At 41.1% G+C, this 15,344-nt stretch overlaps 2 protein-coding genes across 2 annotated transcripts in view; both read left to right on the top strand.

Annotated features, from left to right (window-relative positions):
* Positions 1 to 2,319, top strand: part of LOC308587740 (uncharacterized protein) — a 31,826-nt gene extending 29,507 nt beyond the window's left edge. The window contains exon 19 of the mRNA XM_081195507.1: positions 20 to 2,319. Coding sequence (XP_081051633.1) covers positions 20 to 195 — 176 coding nt within the window. The 3' untranslated portion in view covers positions 196 to 2,319. The remainder of the gene's footprint in view (positions 1 to 19) is intronic.
* LOC308586776 (cytochrome P450 2J4-like) lies at positions 1,348 to 12,841 on the top strand. The gene is made up of 10 exons (XM_081193824.1): positions 1,348 to 1,481; positions 4,406 to 4,714; positions 5,098 to 5,260; positions 5,689 to 5,838; positions 7,027 to 7,187; positions 7,703 to 7,879; positions 9,426 to 9,561; positions 10,815 to 11,002; positions 11,669 to 11,807; positions 12,270 to 12,841. Exons 2-10 carry the CDS (start codon positions 4,514 to 4,516, stop codon positions 12,443 to 12,445), a joined length of 1,491 nt encoding a protein of 496 aa, XP_081049950.1. The 5' UTR covers positions 1,348 to 1,481; positions 4,406 to 4,513; the 3' UTR covers positions 12,446 to 12,841.
* Positions 12,842 to 15,344: the final 2,503 nt, after the last annotated feature.

The following is a 15,344-nucleotide window of genomic DNA, read 5'->3' as shown; positions in this document are numbered from 1 at the left end:
TTGTATCCTTCTCTTCTAGGAAAGCGAGTTTGTCTTGGAGAGCAGTTGGCGAGGACTGAGCTCTTTCTTTTCTTCACTGCCCTAATTCAGAAGTTCACTTTCCAGGCTCCAAAGAATGAGACATTAAGCCGTGAATTTAGGATGGGTCTGACATTGTCTCCCCTGCCATACCGGATATGTGCATTCTCTCGCTAAGTGGACTTACTTTATGTCATTGCCGTTTCTTTAAAAAGTAGGATCAGTTTATGGTGCAGGAACAGATCTATGCCACTTGAAAGCCCTCAAGAAATAGCCGGATCAGTCCATGCACGAGCTTCTCAGACGCTGCTCAACACCACCTGATTTATAGATAGCTAACTTGTTAGCCTGTGTGGCTTGCTCGACTGGCTATGTGCAGATTATTCATTAGCCACCTCTCCCAATGCCTCATGTTCTCCAAACAATGTCTAACATCAAAGAAGGTGAAGGTACCCAGCACTATCACATCCTTCGACAAATTAGGACACTAAAGGTTGTTCTCAGCCATCAAAGAGCCGAACAAGAGATAGGGGGGGGGGGGGGAAGCAAACAGAGGCAGGAAGGGTAACCATGTCAGATCACTGTCTCCTAGAAATACAAATGTCTTCCGGATAAATTACCCATACATCCACCCCCAAACGATTTGCACAAACTAGCTTCTAGGGAGCCCTATGCGGCCTAGGACCTATGTACCTACAGGACCGCCTCTCCTGGTATGCCCCGCGGAGGACCTTAAGGTCCACAAATGACAATATTTTGGAGGTCCTAAGTCACACGATGGTTAGGTTGGTCTCAACTAGGGCCAGAGCCTTTTCAGTACTGGCCCCGACTTGGTGGAACGCTCTGTCACAAGAGACTAGGGCCCTGCGGGACTTGACATCTTTCCGCAGGGCCTGCAAGACAGAGCTGTTCTGCCTGGCCTTTGGTTTGGACTCAGTCTGATCCTTATGTTTCCCTCCCCTTATGGTTGTCTTTTAAAATGAGGCTGCATTTTAAATTGCATTTTAACCTTTTCTTTCTTTCCTATTAAGTTTTTACTGAAATTTTATTGGTGTTAGCCACCCTGAGCCCGGCTCTGGCCAGGGCAGGCGGGGTGTAAATAAAATTTATTATTATTATTACCTGTCTCAGGTGCCTCCAGGCTGCAATGGAAAATGAACAGCAAGACAAGAAGCAGGATAGAAAACTGGAATTGCCAGCTCTTTAGGACCCTGGGGTCTTTCTATCAGCTGGTGTCTAAAACATTGCTGCTTGCTCATTGGCTCAAAATAGGGAAGGAAGTTTTGCTGGTTTCTCTCTTATCTGTTGAGAGCAAGCAAACGCTTGCTTCTTCTTTCTTTAAAGAAAGATCAGAATCAATGCTAAGGTCACTAAGAATTTGTGGGCTCTGGTGAGGTCCTGGGCCACAGCTGCTGATAGGTTTCTTCACCTCCAACCCATTCTGTCCCGGAGGAGAGTTGCTGGTAGGTCTTTGTACTGCAGGTTTTCAATCTGTTGAATTTGTTTCCTGACGACGGAGAAGTCCTCCCTCAGATCTTCCACATCTATCATGGAATGGTATTCTACCTTAACACTTTTGACCTTTAGCATATATATTTTTAAAAAATAGATTAGCTCCTTTGCTCTTCCAGATTGTGTTTCTACATCTTGCCTATATTTCTATCCTCTGGTTGCATCTGTTTTTTGTTTGTTTGTTTTTTGTCAGGGAGGTGGGGAGGCATCAACAAGTAGTACCAGGACTAAGTTCACTGTCAAATTTTGTTATGCATGCTTTGTTTGCTATTATGTATTTCTTACTTGCCTGAGAAGATTTCATTAAAAGCCAATGAAAAAACAACAACTGTGGATCCCTAGGAGCTTCTGCACCTGGGCCTGACCTGGTCATGAGCTTGTTCTGGTCCTGTTGTAGTGAAGAAAAGGCATTGTTTTGTTTATAGGAATGTGTGTGCTTACAACTCAATATAAAACTCTAATGGAATTCCCGCCTATCTTTATAAAATTAGAAAATGTTGTTAGGCATGTTTTGTTCGTAATGAACTTGCAAAGAGTTTGATATGTTACCTGCAGCAATGCATCTTAATGAACATACATGCATTTTCTCTTGTTATGGTAAATGACCAGTTATTGCCATTCTGTATTGGTGGCCCTGATTCGAATGCAGAGTTTAAATATGCTTGTAAATATAGTAAAATCAGTGAAGCATACAACTGAGTTGGTTTGTGGACGATGAATATTCTTAGGTTTTATTATTTTCCAGAAACATTATTGTTGTGATTGAATAAACATAGTCAATGACAAGGTCTGAGTCTGCAAAGTGATTTCCATGAAAATACCTAAGAGTGGCAATTTGGCTGTCTGGGAACACATAGTGCTGACATTCACAGGGGCAGGGGCAGAGGAGAATACCACGCAGAAGAGACATGCCCCCTTTCCACCAGTACAGTGGTAGCTCGGGTTACATACGCTTCAGGTTACAGACTCTGCTAACCCAGAAATAGTACCTCGGGTTAAGAACTTTGCTTCAGGATGAGAACAGAAATCGTGCTCCGGCGGCGCGTCAGCAGCAGGAGGCCCCATTAGCTAAAGTGGTGCTTCAGGTTAAGAACAGTTTCAGGTTAAGTACGGACCTCCGGAACGAATAAGTACTTAACCCGAGGTACCACTATTGTATCCATTTGAAAAAGTTCAAGAAGACATTCCTGGGGATAGTGTGCGTGCACTTCTTAGAGGCTTGGGTTAGCTGCATGTTTGGCCTGAACCAATCTCTATTGTAGTGTCCCCCCCCCCCAAAAAAAAAGAAGCAACACAGACTCGTATGGTCTTTGAACAACTCTTAACGAGTACTGAAGGAGTAGATGAAGGCTTAATCCCAGTTCTTTATAAAGTTTAGAGTGTTAAAGGTGTTTTGGGGAAGTTCTAAAATAATGCAGCAGGGTATATTCCTTACCCCAGGCTTGATACTATTGAATCTATTTGACAATTCAAATAGGATTTTAAAGAACAATGAACTTACTATTCATCTTCTTCTTGTGAGTAGGTGAACAGTAATGAATATTTGGAACAATTTCACCTGTACTGATCTGAAATATTAATATCTTACATAAAGCCATCCTGTAAAAACTCTTTCATAAGCTACAAGTATTTACTAAGAGGGAGAATAGCAACATGGCAGTGATGTTGATGTGCTGCATAAATGTGGACAGAGCCATTCCAGAGCTCCTGGCAATGTGTTTACATTGCACCAACTTTTCTTATGCCACATGGCCTCCTATTAGCTAAAACTATCTAGTATTAGAGGGCTCTGGCCTTCTGAATGATCCTTCTCCCATCTTCCCTGACTATTGGCCATACTGGCTGGGGCTGCTGGGAGTTGGAGACCAAAAACATCAGGATAGATATTGGTACCTAGTCCCTGATCTAGTCAGTCTGTTGCCAAAAGAAAATCTATGTAGTATTGAACGGAGGTAAGCAGTTTCTCTCCTTTGGCCTCCTTAGCCAAAGGCAGTGGCATCGCAACGGGGGGGGGCAGGGGGTGGTATGCCCCAGGTTCCATGTCTGCGGGGGTGACCAGATGTCATCTTGCGGGGGTTCGTGGTGGCGCAAGCTGCCATCGCGCCGCCGCAGCTGCTATAGCCACAAGCAGAGGATCCTGCGCCGGCAGCAATCCGTTAAGTACAGCACATGTGCGGCGTTGCACGCATGCACTGTACATAGCAATGCCACACATGTGCCGTAGGGCACTGGAGCAGCGCCAGCGGCAAACCGCTAAATAGTGCATGTGCGGCGTTGCTACGTACATCGTATGCGTGCAACAGAGCACATGCGCTGTCCTTAGCAGATTGCTGCCAGCGCTGCTCCAGCGCTGTATGGACAGTGCCAGGACCCTCCGTTCATGGCTGTAGCGGCACCGGAGGGATCCCGGCACCATCTGTATGGCACTGGAGCAGTGCCTGCGGCAAACCACTATACAGCGCATGTGCAGTGTCGCATGCATGTATCGTACATAGCGATGTTGCACATGCGCCCTACATCATGACGCCCACCCCGGGTGTCACGACACCTTCCTTCGCCCCTGGCCAAAGGTCAGAGCTGCTGAAATTATAGCTGGTCCAAATGCCTCAGGAATGGAAGGCATCTCCCTTGGTAGAAGTTTTTAATTTTTTTATGCACTTGCAAAAAAAACCTTCTTAGAAATGTCATAAAGGAAATAAACGTTTACTGTTCCAAAGAAGTAAAAACAGGAAGGAAATATTCTAGTTCAGAAACCGCTCTCCCCCACACTCTTTTCCCCCTCTGCGTTGGGTGACTCATTAGGTTATCTCCCTTCTGCCTACCTGTGGACATGATGTATAACTATGTGCACATACTTTCCTTTCCTTTCTTACAGGAACGTTAGCCAAGAGGGCAGGTGTGGCTGCTCTATCTGCATAAGATTTTAGATTCCCATAACAGATAGCAATCCCTTCTGACAAAGGAAGGCTAGAAGGGTTTGAAGATGCTGCTCCAGCTGCTCTCTGTCCTCTGGGAGGCCTTGTCCCTGCAGGTCATTCTGGTGTTTCTGGCTGCATTTCTGCTTCTTGCTGATTACAAGAAAAAGATTCGCCCAAGGGATTTCCCCCCAGGGCCCATGCCTCTTCCCTTGCTGGGTAACATGCTAAACATGGATTTCAAGAAACCACATTTTTCCATGCAAAAGGTAAAGATTACTGAAAGGTCCCTGACATGAGTTAAGCACAACATTACACTGGAAAGTAGCTTGTGACCCTTGCTGGTATAGCTGCCAAATGTGTATTGCCTCTGAACACAGAGGATCTATTTTACCTAACAATTATTTGTAACAGATCTGTCAACAGATTCTTTCTACCACCTCTGCCTTTTTGCTCCAACTCTGGCCAGGAGAAAGGTCCTGAGCTATGAGGTAGATATCTGCTTGGATAAATAATTAAGCACCTTACAATGCACAAGTTAAGATTCCCATTCAGAAACAGTATCCCAGCCCACCATGCAGACAGATTAATACACAATATTAATGTTTTACATATATATCCCCCCTTACATAGTTCCTCCTTCTCCATTCAGTTTGCAAAAAAATATGGCAACATCTTCAGCCTTCAGGTTGGAAACAGGCGGGTTGTGGTTGTGAATGGATTGCAGCTGGTGAAAGAGACTCTTGTCCATCAGGGTGAAAACTTTGTAGATCGTCCAGTCCTTCCTCTTGATAAAGAAATATTTACATCATTTGGTGAGTTTCTTTTAATGTGCTCAATTATTTAAATTTACTAAGCGTGATATTTTCCCAAGTATGCCTTAATTGTACAAACCTTTAGGTTGTTTGATAATATTATGTTTTCATGCCTGGCGATTAGATTTTTTTCATTTTCATTTCCTGTATCATTACACCAATCTCAAAATATTTCCAGAAAAATTAAAGTTCCTATTAAAACCACAATCAAAAGAGTAAAACATGCAAAAAGCAACAGTGAAGCAGCAGTAGCTTAGCTCAGTTCAAATGCTCTGCAGTCTCCTTAGTGTGGTATAAGTAGACAAGCTAAATAGTTTAATGGAAAGAGGAGTCCCGTTATAATTAGGTCTTTTAAATCTCCTTGCAATTTGCAGTTACTCCTTTTAAAAGTACATATCTGCTACATGATATTAATTCTTCCTATTTAGGATTGATCTTCTCTAATGGCCCTGGTTGGAAACAACAAAGACGATTTGCCTTATCAACTCTCAGAAACTTTGGTTTGGGCAAAAGGTCTTTAGAAGAACGAATACAGGAGGAGAGCCGATACCTAACAGATGCAATTGAAGCTGAGAATGGTGAGCACCAGAGCCCTCCATCTGTGATATTTAAGCTGCTATTTCATATACACAGTCATGGTACAAAGCTGTGTGGCATTCCTTTCCACAAATGTAGCTCTGCTGGAGCTGGGAGAATCTAATAATTGGAAGGATTTTTTTAAAAAAACAACACAGGTGCTTATCCATTGTGGGACTTGGAGCTTATTCTGAGTTTTGTTGCAACCCCAAACCACTAAGTAGGATAAAATAACAAGAACAAATAGGTACATTTAGTGTTTGGACTGATGATGTGTTCCCCTTTTTGAGAGCTACAACAACCAAAGTCATAAATAAAGTCATAAGTTTGGTATACAGTAGTACCTCGGGTTAAGTACTTAATTTGTTCTGGAGGTCCATTCTTAACCTGAAGCATCACTTTAGCTAATGGGGCGTCCCGCTGCCGCCGTGCTGCCGGAGCACGATTTCTGTTCTCATACTGAAGCAAAGTACTTACTTAATCTGAGGTAATATTTCTAGGTCAGCGGAGTCTGTAACCTGAAGCATATGTAACCTGAAGCATATTTAACCCGAGGTACCACTGTATTCTTTTGGTGTATTGTGCCTCTTTTTTTCTGTCTCTGATGGGGACTGGCCTTGCCATTCTTGTTAGCCAAAATGTCCTTTCCCAACCTCCTGCCTTGGCCAAACCATACCCACAGCTGTTCAGCATATGCTACCAAAGCTATAGGACTCCACCACGGTGCTTTCATATTTACCTTATTTTTTGCACCATAACACTCACTTTTTTCCTCCTAAAAAGTAAGGGGAAATGTCTGTGCGTGTTATGGAGGGAATGCCTGTGGGTGGCATGGCTACGGATTTTCCTCCTCTAAAAACTACGTGCGTGTTATGGTCGGGTGCGTGTTATAGAGCGAAAAATACGGTACATCCTCCACCTGTAGAATATTACCTGTGCCCTCCTCCAGCAGAATAATCCTACCCTATGAAGAGGACAAAGGGTTATTTTAAAATATAAGTGTGCTTAACGTATTATATGATGTGTCCTAACTTAAATCAAAGGATTTAACATTCATACTAAATTGTTTCTTCTGTTCATAGATCCTACCCTATCCACACCCCACCTATATTCCCCACATTTTGCTCTTGTTATATGGAAGCCAAAAGCACTCTTATTTCTTTTCTTCCTTTTCCCCTCCCTTCTTCCAGGGCAGCCATTTAACCCTCACTTTCAGATTAATAATGCTGTTTCAAATATCATTTGTTCCATCACATTTGGAGACCGCTTTGATTACTATGACAGCCGTTTCCAGATGTTATTGCACTTGCTTGATGAGACGATGTACCTTCAAGCAACTATTTGGAGTCGGGTAGGTCTTGTGAGTAATGAAAATGAAACCGCTTTGGCCCAAAGAGACTTCCACACTTTGGTTGAACATTTATCCATCTACCGTACTTCGGTTTTCATGTTCTGATTTCTTTATTTTCTCATATTAGTAATTCGAGTATCTCTTCCCATGCATGTCCGTTTGCCATCTTGTCTTAACACTGTCCATTATAATATTGAAGGCATATCTGCTGGGATGCCTTTAATATTACAGAACCTCCTCTCTGCTTGCTTTCCCCAGAGAAGGTGTTGGTTTTATATTCCATGTAGGGGACATTCAGATATTGTTCCTGAAACTAATTTCAAACATTCAAATATTGTTCCTGAAATTTACAAAACTAAATAATACTGGGTGGTGCACAAAACTAGCGCACACAATCTTTTATTATTTTTCCTCAGAAATAGCCCTAGTAGGCTTCTTCTTTGTATGGCATTATGTGAATATTTTTTGAGAGGGGTTTCTCTGCACATATATGATATTAGTGTTTGTTTCCACAGCTGTACAATATCTTTCCCACTCTCATGAAGCACTTGCCAGGGCCTCATAATACTGTTTTTAAAAACTGGGGAAAGCTGAAATCCTTTGTGAGAGGAATCATTGAAAAACACAAAGAAGACTGGAACCCATCTGAACCCAGAGACTTCATTGATGCCTACCTAAATGAAATGGCCAAGGTAGGAGATGAAAAGGACAAACAAACAAACAAACAAACAAACAAAGAAAAAAGAAAAGGACAAACAGTATATATCTTTAATAAATAAAAGAGTAGTAGAAGGCAGAGAAGCAATATTAAAAACCAGAACTAGTTATGTGGCTTGTCTGAATGGTCCTTAGTGGCAGACCATATTCCTTCTGTTGAGTTTATGATTTCAGACAAAATACATTTCTATATGCATGAATATAAAGTCATGTATTTTATGGGGAGACACCTCCCCACTTGTTAACTGCTGGGATTTCACCAGTTGTCTGTGGTTTGTGAGAGCAAATAGTTGGCATGACTAAAAGCATCACTGCAATGAAGGCTTGTCATGACCATTGCCTCTGTTGCCTGAATAACCTCTCTCTATGCCTACCTAAATGAAATGACCAAGCTGAGATATAAAAAGAACAAAAAGTATATAATTTTTAAAATAATAAGAATAAGAATAAGAATAATAATTTTATTATATTTTATTTATATCCTGCCCATCTGGCTTGGTTTTCCCAGCTACTCTAGGCAGCGTACAGCATATATAAAACCACAACAAAACATGAAACATTAAGAAACAGAATATCCTATACAAGGAACAAACCAACAAATCAACAGAAACTGATAATAACAACAATAATAAATGGTTTACAGTTATACCCAAATTAAAAGAACTGCCAACTCCAAGAAAACATTTAACCAAACACAACCTGACAAAAACATACCAGAGGAACCAAAATTGGAACTGCTTAAAACATTGTAAAACAATTTAGCCAGCTGCCCAAACCCAAGAGTTGTTCCAGCAATGTCCCATTGGCTCCCAGGAGCCTCTTTGGCTGTTTAAGCCGGATCTGGGTCCCGCCCCCTAGGCCAGCTGGAAATGGGCCTCACAGCAGGGAGCAGTTCTCCCTCCAGCACTCATGGCAGCAACAATGATAATAGGAGAAGGCAGAGATACAATATAAAATGCCAGAACTAGCTACACAAGTGGTTTGTCTAAGAAGGCTATATTGTTTTCATTGACTCTGTATGTATTCAGATGAACAGGCGAAGTATATGTGTGCATTTGCAAGTGTACATGTAAAAATGAAATCATGCATTTCAGAAGGTCCACTGCCCAAATTCTGGTCTACTGCCCAAATTCCACCACTTGTCTGTGATTTGTCAGAACAGACAGTTGATATGACTGAAAGCATCACTGTAGAGGCATCTCATGACCTACCATTGCCTCAGTTGTCTGTCTGAATCTACCCTGTCTAGGAGTCTGTAGTTCAGACTAGGACCTTGACAAGGCTAAACCAATATTTATTCTACATTCAGTGATCCATGGGACTGTTGAACTGACCCTACTGTATTCTGGACACTAAGAAACAGAGCTGAGGAATCCCATGGTGATCATTTGACAGATAGGACTGATACTAGGATGATGGTTTTTAATGACATGGCATTTTTAATGACATGGTAGACTTGTGGGTCTGACAGGATGGTGTTTTTAATGGCAGCTTAACTCCATGGTACATTTTTGTTTTAAGGAGGATTCAGCTTCCAGTTTCCATGAAGAAAACCTTCTACATTCAACACTGGATCTGTTTTTTGCTGGAACAGAAACAACTTCTACAACATTGCGCTGGGCTTTACTTTACACGGCCATTTATCCAGAAATTCAAGGTAGAACTGTAGTTGGCTTATTTCCCTTTCATTACTTTCGGTTATATTCAACTAAGTCCTATCCAGAGTAAACCTACCAAGATTAATGAACATTACAGTGGTACCTTGGGATACATACACTTCAGGTTACATACGCTTCAGGTTACAGACTCCGTTAACCCAGAAATAGTATCTCAGGTTAAGAACTTTGCTTCAGAATGAGAACAGAAATCGTGCTCTGGCAGCGCGGTGGCAGCGGGAGGTGCTTCAGGTTAAGAACAGTTTCATGTTAAGAACGGACCTCCGGAACGAATTAAGTACTTAACCTGAGGTATCACTGTACTTAGACATGTTTATACCCATCAGTTGAGTAAAGCAGATAAGGAAATGGAAGATTCTGGCAAGTTATACACTAAATAAAGCAAAACCAGAAATTGTTGAAATAAACATAGAAAAAGATCAATGAAAACAAAAAGAGTAGTTTATGATTCCAAATTGAGATACAAATCAGTGCAGTAACAGAGAAAATAAAAGATTTGTATAAAAACAACTATGAAATGTTATTTAAAGAAAGCCAATTAATTCTTAGCAGGAATTATCTTTACCCTTTTCAGGATGAATAGCACTTTTTAAAAAGATAAAAACACCAAAAAGCAAGTTCTTATTTCAACATTCACCATTACAATCAAACATACAGCAGTGATTCACAAATGAAACGTAATAATAAAGCAGCAATGTATTAGGGTTGCCATGCGTCTGTAATTTCTTGGACATGGTCCTCTTAAACAAATGTCTGGGAAAACCTGGACTTGTGGCAGCCTATGTTGGAAGTGTAGATTTTGGCAAATTTAATAAAAAAATGAAACTCAGAAATTCATTTTTTAGAAGAGATGGGGGGGGCAAAACTAAAAAGAGCTCAACAACTTTTGTCTACAGGTTGCACTATTAGACAACATGAGTATATCTACAGAGTAGTATATAATTCATTTGAATACAAGTTGGTTTTATTTGCAGATGATATTCTTTTGTTTATTTCTAAATCCTCATTTGCTGATGCAGATCATAGGTGCCTTTCCTAAAATATCAGGATACTCTGCTGACTGGTCCAAATGAAAATTGATTCCAATAAGTGTAAATTTGGTGACCCATTCATTTAAAGAGTATCAATTCTGTGTTTGTTCAAATCCATTAAATATTAAAGATGGGCCTCCCCTACAGATCTTAGATAAAGTATATCCTTCTTGTGTTGATAGGAGATTTTCTTTTATTTGCAGCAAAAGTCCAAGCGGAAATAGATTCTGTGATTGGCCAGTCTCGCCAGCCATCGATGGATGACCGGGACAGAATGCCCTATACCAATGCAGTTGTTCATGAAGTTCAAAGAATAAGCAGCATTGTGCCTTTGAATGTGCCCCGGATGACAACTAAGGACACTACACTCGCTGGGTTTCATATTCCCAAGGTAAATGTTAATAGCTTTCTTACATTCATTTCCTCTTCCCTTAAGATGTGGAAACTTGAAGCCAAGGTTCTTCATGAGGGTTAGCCATGATGAGGTTCTCCAGATGTTGTTCAACTCCAACTCTTACCAACTTGAGCCAGTATGACCAACAGGCAGGACTGGGGAGGGAGTCTTGGGTGTTCTTGGGGGGATGGATTTGGGATAGATAGACTTGGGTCTCTCTCTCTCTCTCTCTCTCTCTCTCTCTCTCTCTCTCACACACACACACACACACACACACACACACCCTGCAAAAATGGATTCCAACTGCAGTCTGAACCATTTGTATGGATAGCTAGTCTCTTCCTTTACTTTCTTTTTTAGTGGTCATTACTAACCACACAAAACAGAAACAGCCAGCCTCTGGTGTTTCTAATTGTAAATCCCCTAAACACTCAGGTAAAGTCTGGTATTTTAAAATATATAGAGGTACCTGTGTTTTCATGAGCTGTGGTTCAATTAATTACTTGGAAGTCTCTCATTCAAAACATATCCTTTCTTATTTAATGGACAGCATTGGTATTGGATCTAAAAGGCTCAGTACTACCGTAGAGAGTTGCACAGATAAAAATACAGAGAGTTCTCTGCCAGTATAATCTGCTGTCTTCTCTGCTTCTTCTTTGACAGGGAACCATAATGGTCCCCAACTTGACCTCTGTGCTGTTTGACAAGGATGAGTGGGAAACACCCAATGTGTTTAATCCTGGCCATTTCCTGGAGAATGGTCAGTTCAGGAAAAGGGAAGCGTTTCTGCCATTCTCTGCAGGTAACAAAAGTTTATGGGTGGCTCATTAGAATTGCAATCATGACTACATGATAATGGCTTGGTTGGGGGAAGTCTGGTGTATTGCTAAAATAGTTGTGCACTGTAGGGGTCCCCACATTATTGAAGCCAGTGGTCATATCTGGCATTCTGAGGAAGTGCTCTGTGTGTAAGACACAAATGGCTGCCATAGGAGGTGTGATGTTACACAATACGGTGTTGGCATGCTCTCCTCCCACTCCTCACTGAGCCGTGTGGTTTTTTGAGGGGATGAGGAAATAGATAGGACTGGTTTCTTCATTTTGAAACAGCAGAATGTTTATAGGTATTTGGCTTCCTGGTCCACCAGTGTCGTTTTAAATAGGCCTCTGTCACTACGGCTTTAGCAACAACTAGTTACAAAAGGAGAAGTTTACTGTAGCAAAAGCTTTCCACTGAAACAGTCTCTTTCTCCCCCTCTTCTAGGAAAGCGAGTTTGTCTTGGAGAGCAGTTGGCGAGGACCGAGCTCTTCATTTTCTTCACTGCCCTAATTCAGAAGTTCACTTTCCAGGCTCCAAAGAATGAGACATTAAGCCGTGAATTTAGGATGGGTGTGACATTGTCTCCTCTGCCATACCAGATATGTGCATTCTCTCGCTAAGGGGACCCATCTTATAGCATTCTTTAAAAAGTATTATTAGTTTGTGGGATAGAAGCACACCTGAGGCTTAATCCTAATTATGTTTTTTTAAAAAAATGATTTTTATTGGTTTTACATACAATCACATTATGTAACATCGTACCCTCTTATTTTATCTTTTTGGCTCAACTGAGCCTAACGACTTCCCTCCCTCCCATCTGATGGTTTATAAAATTAAACTTTACATCTTTGCATTTCACTTCGTTTCCTATCGTTGTTATATCATTACCTAAAATATTGTATTACTCAACCTGAATAGGTAGCAGTTTCATCTTACAAATCTCCAAATAACCCTGCTAATGATGTTAATTGCTTAGAGTTGTTTTTTAGATATAATATAAATTTGTTCCTTTGGAATGCTTGGTCTCGCTGGTTCCAGATTCTTCCTGTCAGTTTTGCCAGTTCTGCAAAGCCCATCAACTTCATCTGCCACTCTTCGTTTGTTGGTAGCTCCTGTTGTTTCCATCTTTGGGCTAACAAAATTCTTTCCACAGTTGTTGCATATAAGAACAATTTTTTATCTTGTCTTGGTATCTCTCTACCTACTATACCTAATAAAAAAGCTTCTGGTTTTTTAACAAAAGTGTTTTTAAACATTTTCTTTAGCTCATAATATGTCATTTCCCAGAAAGCTTTTACCTCTTTACACGTCCACCACATATGGTAAAAAGTACCTTCTTTTTCCTTACATTTGGGCCAATTTAACTGATGTTAAATACCACCTATACATCATTTTCATAACATTTTTTTAAGCGTACTATATACTGTAAAATTAATACCTTCATTCCATAACCTCTCCCAATCTTCTAACTGTATGTTATGTCCAATATCCTTAGCCCAATGTATCATTACCAATTTTACCTCCAAATTCTAATTTTACCTCATAATCCTAATTATGTTTAGCCAGAATTCATTAGGGTTGGGATTGCAGCATGTATCTTTAAAGCACATTCAAAACAGACTTGCCTTCTCAATGAATCTGGGGAACTGTAGTTATTTTGGGAGTTGTAGTTTACCCCTGAGAGAGCAACATTTCCCGGGAAATCACATTTCAGGTGATCTTGTATGCAGATCATAATGATCCATTGATGAGGCTCCAGAGTCCCCATTCCCTGTCCTTGGTACGGGGGTCTCTCCCCCACCCCATTATTTTCAAAATTATTTTATGTAATAACAATTGTCCTGTTATATTATTTTATAGCTGCCCGTTATAGTTCAGCATTTCCATCTAACCCCCAATAATTTGTAAATGGTGTCTATGTAAATCCTAAAAACAAAAGTAAACAATAAAAAAAAAGAATGACACCATAGGAATGCAACAGCAGCAGCGCATAGCTAAAACAGACTGTAAATGAACCCATGCCCCCTTAAGATGGAGCCTGTAAGCCTATACACCTTACCTGAGAGTCCTCCTCGTTGAGTACATTGGGACTTACTTCTGAGTAACCAGGCAGCGAAGTTTCATTTGATTGGGAGGAAGGAGGGAGAACAATGGAGCAGCACTATTTAGTACAGTTCTGATGCTTCAACTGTTCTTAATCTACCCTGACTACTATAATTTGATTTACCTGAGACAAAGCCCCATTAAAAGCCCCATGAGAATTACATCTGAGTAAAGATGTGTACATTGTACTTAGAATTTGCTATATAGGGATCTTTGAGTGCCTGGACTTAAGCAGAACACTTTGCTTTTGCCACCCACCCACCCACCCACCCACTATTTGCACAAAATAATTTCAAGGGCATACCTGTGCCAGATGCTTCCCAGCTGCTATGAAAAGTGAACAGCAAGACAAGAAGCTGGATAGAAAAGCAGGAATCAGAAGGTCTTTAGGACCCTGGGGCGTTTCTATCAGCTTGTGTCCAAAACTTGCAGTTTGCTCATTGGCTCAAAACAGGAATAAAGGTCTTGCTTGTTTCTCTCTCTCCCCTCTCGGGAGAGGGAACAAATAGCTTGATTTCACCCTTTGTAAAGGAAGGTCAGACTCAAGGCCAGGGCCCCAAGACACTGTGGGCTTCCTCTGGCTCTCTTCTAAAGAGCCTACTGAATAGGTCTTCCTGTGCAGCTCTAACTGGTTCCCGTCACTGAAGAGAGAAGCTGGTAAGTCATGTTGCTGCAGGATTTCCATCTATTGAATTTGTTTCCTGACAACAGGGAGCAGTCCTCCTCACAGATCTTCAATGTCCATTATGCACTCGTGTTATACCTAAACACTTTAGATCTTTAGATCTTGCTTTTCCAGATTGTTCTTTCTACACCTTACCTCTTCTTGTCTTATATGCATCAGCCAGTAGTACCAGGACTAAGTTCCTAGCCAAGTTTTGTTACACATGTTTTGTTTGTTATTATGCATTTCTTACTTTTTCCGAGAAATGTCAATAAAAATCAATTGAAAACAACAACTGTGGATCCTTAGGAGCTTCTGGGTCTGACAGAACAGAAGCTTGTTCTGGCTGCAGTGGAAAAAGGGCATCGGTTTGTTTATAGAAAAGGGTGTGCTCACAACTCCAGATCTAGCTCTAATGAAATTCCTGCCTATGTTTACAAAATTAGAAAGTGTTACAAGGCACATTTTGTTCATTGCGATCATGCAAAGAGCTTAATATGTTAGCTGCATCAATGCATGTTAATGAACATACAAGAACTCTCCCTTGTTACATAACCAGTTCTTGCTGTTCTGTATTGTTGGCCCCACTCTCAAGGCAGTGTTTAAATGTGCTTATAAAGATAAAGGGACCCCTGACCATTAGGTCCAGTCGTGACCGACTCTGGGGTTGAGGGTCTCATCTCGCTTTATTGGCCGAGGGAGCCAGCGAGATGTGGCCAGCATGACTAAGCCGCTTCTGGCGAACCAGAGCA

Source organism: Podarcis bocagei (genome assembly GCF_964188305.1).
Source record: "Podarcis bocagei genome assembly, chromosome: 5".
In the NCBI taxonomy this organism is placed as follows: Eukaryota; Metazoa; Chordata; class Lepidosauria; order Squamata; family Lacertidae; genus Podarcis; species Podarcis bocagei.
The sequence above is the reverse complement of the archived record's forward strand: the minus strand, read 5'-3'. Positions and strand labels throughout refer to the sequence as shown.

What these genes read in the sequence shown, in the direction of transcription:
- LOC308586776 (XM_081193824.1), top strand. Translation starts at nt 4,514, where the DNA reads ATGCTGCTCCAGCTGCTCTCTGTCCTCTGGGAGGCCTTGTCCCTGCAG. An exon ending in CACATTTTTCCATGCAAAAG is followed by an intron (nt 4,715 to 5,097) that starts GTAAAGATTACT and finishes TTCTCCATTCAG; the next exon opens with TTTGCAAAAAAATATGGCAA. An exon ending in GTTTCTGCCATTCTCTGCAG is followed by an intron (nt 11,808 to 12,269) that starts GTAACAAAAGTT and finishes CCCCTCTTCTAG; the next exon opens with GAAAGCGAGTTTGTCTTGGA.